This window comes from Chiloscyllium plagiosum, chromosome 7 (genome assembly GCF_004010195.1).
Source record: "Chiloscyllium plagiosum isolate BGI_BamShark_2017 chromosome 7, ASM401019v2, whole genome shotgun sequence".
NCBI classification, from domain to species: Eukaryota; Metazoa; Chordata; class Chondrichthyes; order Orectolobiformes; family Hemiscylliidae; genus Chiloscyllium; species Chiloscyllium plagiosum.
Genome location: NC_057716.1, coordinates 108,469,844 through 108,480,599, shown reverse-complemented (window position 1 = coordinate 108,480,599; position 10,756 = coordinate 108,469,844). Strand labels below are relative to the sequence as shown.

General features: G+C 47.5%; 1 protein-coding gene across 2 annotated transcripts in view; it reads right to left on the bottom strand.

The window, feature by feature from the left end:
* Positions 1 to 3,385: 3,385 nt before the first annotated feature.
* The window catches only part of LOC122551858 (rac GTPase-activating protein 1-like), a 23,278-nt gene continuing 15,907 nt past the window's right edge, over positions 3,386 to 10,756 (bottom strand). For both annotated transcript variants that reach the window (XM_043694397.1, XM_043694399.1), the window contains 5 exons: positions 9,634 to 9,736; positions 9,004 to 9,136; positions 4,752 to 4,845; positions 3,560 to 3,650; positions 3,386 to 3,479 (listed from right to left, as the gene is read on the bottom strand). In XM_043694397.1, coding sequence (XP_043550332.1) covers positions 3,446 to 3,479; positions 3,560 to 3,650; positions 4,752 to 4,845; positions 9,004 to 9,136; positions 9,634 to 9,736 — 455 coding nt within the window. In that variant the 3' untranslated portion in view covers positions 3,386 to 3,445. The remainder of the gene's footprint in view (positions 3,480 to 3,559; positions 3,651 to 4,751; positions 4,846 to 9,003; positions 9,137 to 9,633; positions 9,737 to 10,756) is intronic.

Here is a 10,756-nt window from a genome sequence, read left to right as displayed (position 1 = left end):
GAGGACCCAGAACTGATCCCTGCGGAACTCCACTTGTAACTGGGCTCCAGGCTGAATATTTACCATCGACCACCACTCTCTGACTTCGACCGGTTAAAGTGTGTCTCTTTCAATGCAAGGAACGTCAGAGATAACAGAGCATGGATCAGTGCTTGGAACTACGATGTTGTGGCCATAACAGAGACATGGATATCACAGGGGGAAGGAATGGTTTTTGGATATTCCAGCATTTAGATCTTTTAAAAACAGTGGGAGAGGGGGTAAAAGAGGAGGGGGAGTAGCATTGTTAATGAGAGGGGGCATCACAGTTGCAGAACAGGAGGTTGTTGAGGAGGGTTTGTCTACGGAGTCAGTATGGGTGGAGGTCAGTAACAGGAAAGGAGTAGTCACTTGATTGGGTGTCTTCTGTCGACCTCCAATAGCAGCAGAGAGATGGAAGAACAGATTCAACAGCAGATCTCAGAAAGGTGCAGATGTAACAGTTGTTGTTCGGGTGACTTCAACTTCCCCCAGTATTGATTGGAACCTCCTTAGTGCAGATGTTTGGAGCTGACTGTCAGGTGTGTCCAGGAAGGATTCCTGACTCTATGTCCATAGGCTGGCTAGGGGAGAGGCCATATTGGATTTGGTGCTAGGCAACGAGCCAGGCCAGGGGTCAGATCTCTTGGTGGGAGAACATTCACCGTAACTGTGGAGTATAAATGGGGAACAACCGTTTTACAGGAAATACAACAGAAATGTGGAGGCTGTTTAAGGAGCACTTGTGAGTGTTAGATAACTTTGTCCCACTGAGACAGGCAAGGAACGGTAAAGTGAAGGAGCTTTGGATGACAAGAGAAGAGGAGCTTCTCATCAAGAGAAAGAAGGAAGCTTACTTAAGATTGAGGAAGCAAGGATTTGGCACAACTTTACAGGGTAGCTAGGAAAGAACTCAAAAGTGGACTGAGGAGAGCTAGGGAAGGACACAAAAAAGCCTTGATTGGAAGGATTAGGGAAAACCTAAAGGCATTGCACACTTGAGGAATAAGAGAATGATCAGAGAGAGGGTCGGGCTGATCAGGGATAGTGGAGGGGACTTGTACCTGGAGTCTGAATAGGTAGGGGAGGCCCTAAATGAGTTATTTGCTTCCGTATTCTCTAGAGAGAGGGACCTTGTTTGTAGAACACACTGGACCAGGTCAATAGGCTTGAACAGATTGATAGTAAGAAAAAGTGGATGTGCTGGAAATTCTGGGAAGCATCAAGATAGATAAATCCCCAGGGCTAGACCAGACATATCCAAGGTTACTATGGGAAATGAGGAATGGGATTGCTGTGCCTCTGGCGATGATCTTTGTATCCTCACTCTCCATGGGAGGCAAATGTTGTTCCTCTGTTCAAGAAAGGGAATAGGGAAATCCTGGAATTACAGACCAGTCAGTCTTAAGTTTGTGGTAAACAAGCTACAGGAAAATATTGAGAAAGGATTTATGACTATTTGGAAAAACTGTTTGATTAAAGATAGTCAGCATGGCTTTGGGAGGGGCAGGTCATTCCTCAAGCTTTATTGAGTTCTTTGAGGATGTGACAAGTTGATGAAGGTCGAGCAGTGGATGTGGTGTGTATGGATTTCAGTAAAGCATTTAATAAGGATTCACAGTGGGCTTATTCAGAGTGAGGAGGTACAGTGGATGGAAAGTATTCTGCCTGGGGGTCAGTGACTAGTGGTGTCCTACAGGGATCTGTTCTTTGTAGTTTTTAATAAGTGACATGGATGAAGAGTGGAAGGGTGGGTTAGTAAGTTTGCCGATGACAAAGGTCGGTGGTGTTGTAGATGTTGTAGCCTGCAACAGCCCTCGACACTAAGACATTGACAGGATGCAGAGCTGGGCTGAGAAGTGGCAGATGGAGTTCAACCTGGATAAATGTGAAGTGATTCATTTTGGAAGGTGGAATATGAATGCTGAATACAGGGTTAAAGACAGGATTCTTGGCAATGTGGAGGAACAGTAAGACCTTGAGGTCCCCATGCATAGATTCCTCAAATAGATACCCAAGTTGAGAGGGCTGTTAAGGTGGCTTATGGTGGGTTGGCTTTCATTATCAGGGGGATTGAGTTTAAGAGCCCCAAGGTTATGCTGCAGCTCTATGGAGCCCTGGTTAAACCAGACTTGGAATATTGTGTTCAGTTCTGATCACCTGGTTATCAGAAGGATGTAGATGCTTAGAGAGGGTGCAGAGGAGATTTACCAGGATGTTACCTGGTTTGTTTGAGGGCATGTCTTAGGCAGAGAGTGAGTGAGCTAGGGCTTTTCACACTGCAGAGGAAGCAGCAAGGTTATTTGATAGAGGTGTACAAGGTAATGAGAGACATGGATAGTAGATAGCCAGAGACTTTTCCCCAGGGCAGAAATCCCCACGGGGGATCATAATTTTAGGGTGATTGGAGGAAGATATAGGGGAGATGTCAGAGGTCAATTCTTTACACAGAGTGGTGGGTGGGTGGAATACACTGCCAGCAGTGGGAGTAGAGTCAGAGACATTAGGAATATTTAAGCAACTGCTGGACAAGCCCATGGATGGCAGTAAATTGAGGGGAGTATAGGTTAGGTTGATCTTAGATTAAGATTAATGCTCAGCACAGCATTAAGGGTGAAGGGCCTGTACTGTTCTACAACTGTATAAAAAGGAGAGTAGCATCTATATCTGTGGTCTTCTAGGACTATGGTGACTTTACCTTAAATAGTCACATATTCAAAAGAAACTCAAAACAGACAGCAAGGGGAAGGTTTAGAGAGCGTCAGGAAGGAGCAAACAAATGGAACTAAACTTTACGTCATTTGAAAACTTTGGATTCACTGACTGGATCAGTTATTCCCCTATTTGCCCTTGAGATGGGTAGCGCCCTTCCCTCCTGGCTGTCCTCACTCTTTAAAGAACAGGAACAGAGTAGGCCATTCAGCCCCTTGTGTGTATTCTATCAGAGAGGTCAGGTGCAGCCTGGATTATGCCAGCTAAAGCTCCAGTACAGAACCACACCAAAATTTGATTTGAAACATTGGTCACTGATGGTTCAAATTTAATTGACTGTGCTGTACTACAGAAATGGCATTTTGAAAAGGAGACAGGCGAGTTATTGATCAATGCAAACATTTTATTCCAAAACATTCAGCAGAGTCTCAAAAGAGTTACTCCCAGAGCTGTCCATTTACATTAACTTGTTGGGTCAAATAGAGAACCTCAAGGTTAGGTAAGGAGTCATTTTCTACCCCCCCCCCCCCCCAATTTATTCAGGGAGCATGCTGGGGGAGGGATGGGGAGAATTGGTCACCAGCCCAACCTCCCCCCAAAAACAAGGGACAATATTGACTGGATGTGGAGAGGAGGGAGGGGTGCAGGGAGGGAGGGGGCATTGTGAACATTCAGCGAAGATTCTGACAAGTTTCTCACTCGCTTCTGGTTTAGCTCACAGTGTTGGTGAAGGGAATATCTTTCCAGAGCTACAACACAAAACAGGAGAGACATTAGCAACACCATCAGCTCCTACACACAGTCCCCACACTCCTCAGCAGGTACTCACATCGCTAGGATCCCAGGGGCCATCCAGCACCCAGGAGATCGATTCATGATCTCGGCTGCTTCCGGGGAAGTCAACGGTTTAAACACATGCCCTAACAAAAAAAAAGGGGGAAGAAGGAGGAGTTAGAGGTAATTGCCCCAGAGGGAAGGGGAAGAACAGACAGCATCCTACACTGTGGGAGCAATGGGAAGACTGGGCACTGTCTCCTGACTGACATACAGCGAGCACACGAGAGAGAAAACAGTCTTTGTGCCAGGGCTGTGCTGAGGGAGCCTGACAGTGTCAAAGGCCAATCCATCAGGAGAAACCTGACCTCTGACTGGTCAGCCCTCCCACAGAAATACAGAATGGAGCCCATTTCTTAGAGCAGTCTCTGATGTTATGAACCAGATTTATCCTTAACCAGTTCTAACCTGAGCATTGCTTGTGGGCTCTTGCTGTGCACAAATTGGCTGAGTTTCCTATAACTGCACACATTTAAATTACATTTCCAAAAGCTTCATTTTCTGTTTTCAGTTTTCACAGGGGCATGACAGTCACTGGCTGGGTCCCATCCCTAATAGCCCCGAACCATTGATGGGAGTTACAGTCACCTCTGATGTCAGTTTTGTATTCCACATGAATTATATTTTATCTATATTATGAACTGGTGACCCAGAGCATTAGCCTGGCCTCAAACACTTGGCCAGTGACATTTCTGTGATCATCTCCCACCCTCTCTGCCAGCAGTGGAAGAGAGTCTCTGGTGTAAAGCCAGGCCATGGATACTAGGCTGCTGTGTTGGAGACATTGACAGCTGATCTTCCCCAAACCCTGGGTGTCTGGAGCCAGTAGACAACAGCTGATTGAGGCAAGATGGATGGACTCCCCTTGAACTGTTCTGATCAGTCAGTACATGCTAACATTCAAGACATTGCCCGAGGGTAACCCTTCCCATCAGATCTGCTCCATTTTGGTCATCTTGTGTGGATACCAATGAGGCTTCAATCCTGCTCAAATCATGCAGTGAAGTTCCTTCAACAGAGCCCTGCGTTCCCCACACATAGGGGAGGGCATCTTCTCCCACCCTGTCTGCCTAAAGCACTGCCAGCCTGGCCTATAGACTGGAGATTGATTCCTGTTCTTCCTCACACAGGGACCTGGGCCTAATACGGAACATTTCCACTGTAATAAACAGAAACTGCATTCTCACCAGTTAAGGTAGGAGCTGGTTCACTGTTACTGGGTGCCACAGGGACTATCCGGCTCCAGTAATCAGAGGGTAGCGATAGAAGCTGTTCCACCACCTGGGGAAGAGAATATTAACCAGCAACAGCTTCAATGGAAGGGAGCAGCTGACCCCACCTACAATAATGTCATCAAGATACCTCAGACAGCACCTCCCTCTCTGAAAAAGGCATGAACAGAAAGAGAACCCTCTTCTTTTGGGCAGGGACCACAAGGGGCCAAAATAAAAATAAAACAAGCAAAATCAAAGAAAAACCAAGCTAAATAAATAAAATATCCTCTGCTATGTGCCCATTGGGCAGGGACAATACTGGGCTAAAATAAGAGCCCCCTTGACTCTGTGACAGCACCTTTCAAACCCATGACCACCACCATCTCAGCTTGTGGGGGGGTGTACCATCAGTGAGGAGGAAAACCTTCTACTACAACCTGCCTGAAAGTGGCCACACAAGTAGATCACATGGTAGAGGCAGTGTGTGGCAAACTTGCCATTATTGGTCAGGGAATTGAGTACGAGAGTCAGGATGACTTGTTGCAACTTTATCAGACTTTGGTTAGGCCACACAGTTTTACATTCAATTCTGGTCACCACACCACAGGAAGGACGGGAAGGCTTTGGGGATGCTGCAGAAGAGGTTTCCCAGGATGCTGACAGGGTTAGAGGGCATGAGCTAGAAGGAGAGGCTGGAAAAACTGTTTTGTCTGGAGCGGTGGAGGCTGAGGGGAGACTTGATAGAAATCTACAAAATTATAAGATGCAGAGATAGGGTTGATGGTCAGAATCCTCCCCTCCCCCCACAAGTTGAAATCTCTCAAACTAAGGGACATGTATTTAGTCGGGGGTGTGGGTGGGGGCGTTGTCAAAGGAGATGTGAGGGGCAAGGTTTTAAAAAAAGTGGTAGAGATCTGGAATGTGCTGCCAAGGGATTATGGTGGAGGCAGATATAATAGGGGCATTTAAGGGACTTTCAGATAAACACGGATATGTAAGGAATGGGGAAAAATGGACCAAGGGCAGGCAGAAGGGATTAGTTTAATTTGGCATTATGTTCAACACAATGTTGTGGGCAGGTCAGCTGGGTAAACAGTGACAAATGAAATTTAATCCTGAAAATTGATACATTTTTGGGAGAATTAACAAAATACTGGAATATATGTTGAACAGCAAGGCCCTTGGAACTAGAGGATCAAGGGACCTTGGGTGTGACTGTTCATCAATCCTTGAAGGGGGTAGGAGAGGCAGACAAGGTGCTTGTGGGATACTTTCCTTAAATAGTCAAGACATTGATTACAAGAGCAAGAAGAAACGTTTCCCCTTAGTGGAGGGGTCAATAACCAGGTACGACAGCTTTAAGGAAGAGATTTCAGAATATTTCTCCATCCGTTCTCCACCCCCTTCTCTGTGGAAACCTCTGCCTGAAATAAAACATGGAGGCAGGAACCTTCAAGACAGTCCCCAAAATGCAGACAAGATTCACCAGAATGCTGCCTGGGATTGAAACATTTCAGTGATGAGGAGAGACTGGATAGGCTGGGATTGTTTTCCCTTGAGCAGAGGAGGCTGAGGGGGGAAATCTAACTGCAGGAGACAATTCGGAGAGGCACAGTGTAGATTGCAAGAACCTACCCTCCCCAAGGCAGATATGTCTAAGACCAGGGGGCACAAGGTTAAGGGGAGGTTAAGCAGTTTCGAAGGTATCGGAGGAAGGATTATTCCACCCAGAGGGTGGTAGAAATTCCACCCAGAAGGTGCTGCCTGAGAGGATGGTGGGAACAGATACTCAACATTTAACTGCTCATCTAGACACTGCTTAAAACACCAAGGCACAGCTTTGGACCAGGTTCAAGAAAATGGAATCGGTGTAGTTTGATGTTTGTGGGTCAGTGTAGACATGGTGGGCTGAAGGGTCTGTTTCTATGACGGACACGTTTTAGTTGTATTTAGTGGAGTAATTGAAATAGTGGAACATGCACGGGTACAAGACAAGTGCTGGAAAATTGGATCAAAACGATAGATGCTTAATGACAGTTATGGACACAGAGGCCTGAAGGGCTTTTCCATGCATTAAAGAAAAGCTGACTGTAAAGGACAAGGGCAGCAGATACATGGGAACACCACCCCCTGCAAGTTCCCCTCCGAGCCCCTCACCATCCTGACTTGGAAATATATCGCCGTTCCTTCAGTGTCACTGGGTCAGAATCCTGGAATTCCCTCCCTAAGGGCATTGTGGGTCTACCCACAGCACATGGACTGCAGCGGTTCAAGAAGGCAGCTCACCCCCACCTTCTCAAGGGGCAACTAGGGACAGGGCAATAAATGCTGGGACCAGTCAGTGACAAAATTTGAACAAAAAACCATCGGGACCCAATTTGGACTGGAATGGCAGAGAGGAGAGTGACCAACAGGGAGTGTGGACCATACACCCAATACAGAGCTGCCTTTAGCAAGGGGTTTGAATACAGTGTATAGAGAGATAGTAATGGTTCAGATGCAGTGAATTAGAGTAATGCTCCCTCCAGTGTTCAAATCTTATTCTGTGCCAAGTGTACTTGTTGCTACCATCATCTCAGGGCAGCTAATTTAAATTAAAGAGGGTCTGTTTCCTGGTGTTCCCCCCAGGAGATTAGTTTCTCAAATCAATCCCATCAGCCCTCAGTCATTTTAAACCATAAATCATTCTGCCACGTCTTCACATCAGTTGCTCCAACTCTTGTTCTCGTCAATCCTGGTTGAGTTTGGCTGCTAGATTATGGAGCAATCTGTCCTTAACCCCTCATTCCCTGGTTTGATCCAGAGACCAAAGTCAACTTGCTGCCAAATCCCAGCTAGCAGACGTGTGTCTGCTTATGTAGGATTTTATATTTTCACGTTTACAAAGTGCAGGTTTTGCTCACAGCCATCTGCAACAGGGTAAAATCTACAGGGAGAACTGTCTTCATTAGGTTGTTTGAAGAAAAGTAGAATTCTCTTCCCAGAAAGAGGTGAAGCCGACATCATTGATGATATTGGAGGTGGACTTTAACAGATTTTTGATCAGAGAGAAAGTAAAGGGATCCAATATAGGCTCAATGCCAGGAGACAGAGGGTGGTGGTAGGTGGTGGGATTTGTGACCGGAGCCTGGGGTGCAGTGGTGTACCAGAGAAACTTACAGACCATGATATTCAGAAATGATGGAGATGAGAATGTAGTTTGAAAGTTTTGGCTGGCGATTGCCTGAGGAGGGAGGTGAGAGGTTACAGGGGGGTGTAAACGGATTGGTCAGATGGCCAGGTCACTGTCAGATAGAACTGAACCCTGATAAATGTGAGGGGATGCACTTTGGAAGAAGGAACAAGACAAGGGAGTACTCAAATGATTGGAGGACACGAGGAAGCTCAGAGGAACAGAGAGATCTTGGGGAGTTTGTCGACAGATCCCTGAAGGTGGCAGGACAGAGTAATAAGGTGGGTACGGTGGCAGATGGGGCACCTGCCTTTATCAGTCGATACATCGATTACAAGAGCAGGGGGGTGACGTTGGAGCTGTACAGGACTTTGGTTAGACCACAGCTGGAGAACTGTGTGTAGTTCTGGTCCCCACACAATGGGGTTGCACTGGAGGGAGATTCACCAGGATGGTCTGGGAATGCATCGTCTGGAGGGTCGAGGTAGGAAACCTCGATCTTCCAAAAAAAAAGGATGGCATTTGAAGTGCTCATCCATTCAAGGCTAGGGCCTAGTGTGGAAGAGGGGAACTCGTGTAAAGAGATTTTGTTGGTGTAGACTCCATGGTCTAAAAGGGCCCCTGCTGTACGGTATAACTCAATGGTGTGTACTGGAACCAGGGTCAGAGATCAGTGACTCTGCAGCTGTTCTGATGGGCTAGCAATCTGAAATGGCCAGCTAGTGTTACCTGGTGTAACATCCCACCCAGTGAGTTGTGGGAGGGTCCCATCTAAACATAGGCAGCTCCTGTCACTGGGGTCGCAGCTCAAAGCAAAACATGGCTGGATTTTGATGGATGACAGTGGGCCTAACGAGAGCGCTCCTTGAAAGGGGTGAGAGGATTGGCTGAATGGTCTTCAGGTGGTACCATTGCACAGCACCCTTCAGCAAAGGTGAGCTCAGCTGAACCTTGGAGGGAGCAATCTGAAACCTGGAAATATTCCTCACAATGTGAAGACCAAAACACTGTCCAGCCTCCAGGAGACCCACGCGGAAAGGCAGAGAGACTGACCTTTGGCTGCCGTTTGGTGTCCTCAAAGACCTCCAGAGGGTTGGGGTTAGGATTGGAGTGACCCACGATGGTTGGGCCAAAAACTCTGGCCAGGTTCTGTTTGTCCATTTTACATCCTGGACTCTCCATCACCCTGACAGGAGACAGACTGGTCAACAAGTCAATGCCCCACTTCCTCCTCCACCACCACCCACCCCCTTCCCCACTACATGAGCAGGTCCCGGCAGCTGTGGGGTCAGAGCCCGGGCCCTGATTGGGGCCTTGCCACCAAACCACAGCCAGTGTGCTGTCAGCTCAGGGGCAGGGTGGTTGGAGAGGTCAGGCCCATGAAGTCTCCATGTTGGGATGTCAGTATTAAAGTGCCCTCACTGCATCCCTCAGCAAACCAATCCAAGTGATCATTCATTTTACAGTGGCTTCATTGGGATCTTGCTGTGCACTGCTTTGCTTAGCCTGTGTTGTAGGTGAAGCTCAGATGCTGAGNGGGAGAAAAGGAGGAAGGGGGGGTGGGGATGGAGGGAACCAGACGGTGATGGAGAATGACCCGTGCGTGGGCCCCAACCAGAATTGGGAGGAGTTTTCACAGGGAGACGGAGGCCGCCGGGCAGTTTCTGATCAGAGGGTCCTTACCTCTGTAGGTGGACCATGAGAAAGGCCAGTGTGTCACGGTTAGCTGGGGGTAGGCTGCTGACAGCTCGACACAACTCCCTGCTGCTCTGCTCATCGGAGAGATCTACAGGAGACACAAAGGGGGGGATGGAAAGAGACATGGAAGGGGGGGGGTGGGAGTGAGCTGAATGAAGCATCAGTGAGCAGGTAGATGGCAGGGTAGGGAGCTGGGGGCTGACAGAAGTTCATTCACAAAAACAATGACAGCCACACCACACAATATAAAACCACTTAAGGACAAAAGGGTAACTAGGGAGAGAATAGGGCCCCTCACAGATTAGCAAGGCGGCCTTTGTGTGGAGCCACAGAAAACGGAGAGATACTAAATGAGTATTTTGCATCAGTATTTACTGTGGAAAAGGATAGGGAAGATATAGACTGTAGGGAAATAGATGGTGACATCTTGCAAAATGTCCAGATTACACAGAGGAGGAAGTGCTGGATGTCTTGAAACGGTCACATGTGGATAAATCCCCAGGACCTGATCAGGTGTACCCGAGAACTCTGTGGGAAGCTAGAGAAGTGATTGCTGGGCCTCTTGCCGAGATATTTGTATCATCGATAGTCACAGATGAGGTGCCGGAAGACTGGAGGTTGGCAAACGTGGTGCCACTGATTAAGAAGGGTGGTAAGGACAAGCCAAGGAACTATAGACCAGGGAGCCTGACCTTGGTGGTGGGCAAGTTGTTGGAGGGAATCCTGAGGGACAGGATTTACATGTATTTGGAAAGGCAAGGACTGATGTGGGATAGTCAGCATGGCTGTGTGCGTGGGAAATCATGTCTCACAAACTTGATTGTTACTTCATCAAAAAACTCAAAGATTGATGAGGGCAGAGCAGTAGATGTGATCTACATGGACTTCAGTAAAGGTGTTCGACAAGGTTCCCCATGGGAGACTGATTAGCAAGGTTAGATCTCATGGAATACAGGGAGAATTAGCCATTTGGATACAGAACTGGCTCAAAGGTAGAAGACAGAGGGTGGTGGTGGTGGAGGGTTGTTTTCTTCGAGGAGAAAGTGAGGTCTGCAGATGCTGGAGATCAAAGTTGAAACTTTATTGCTGGAACAGCACAGCAGGTCAG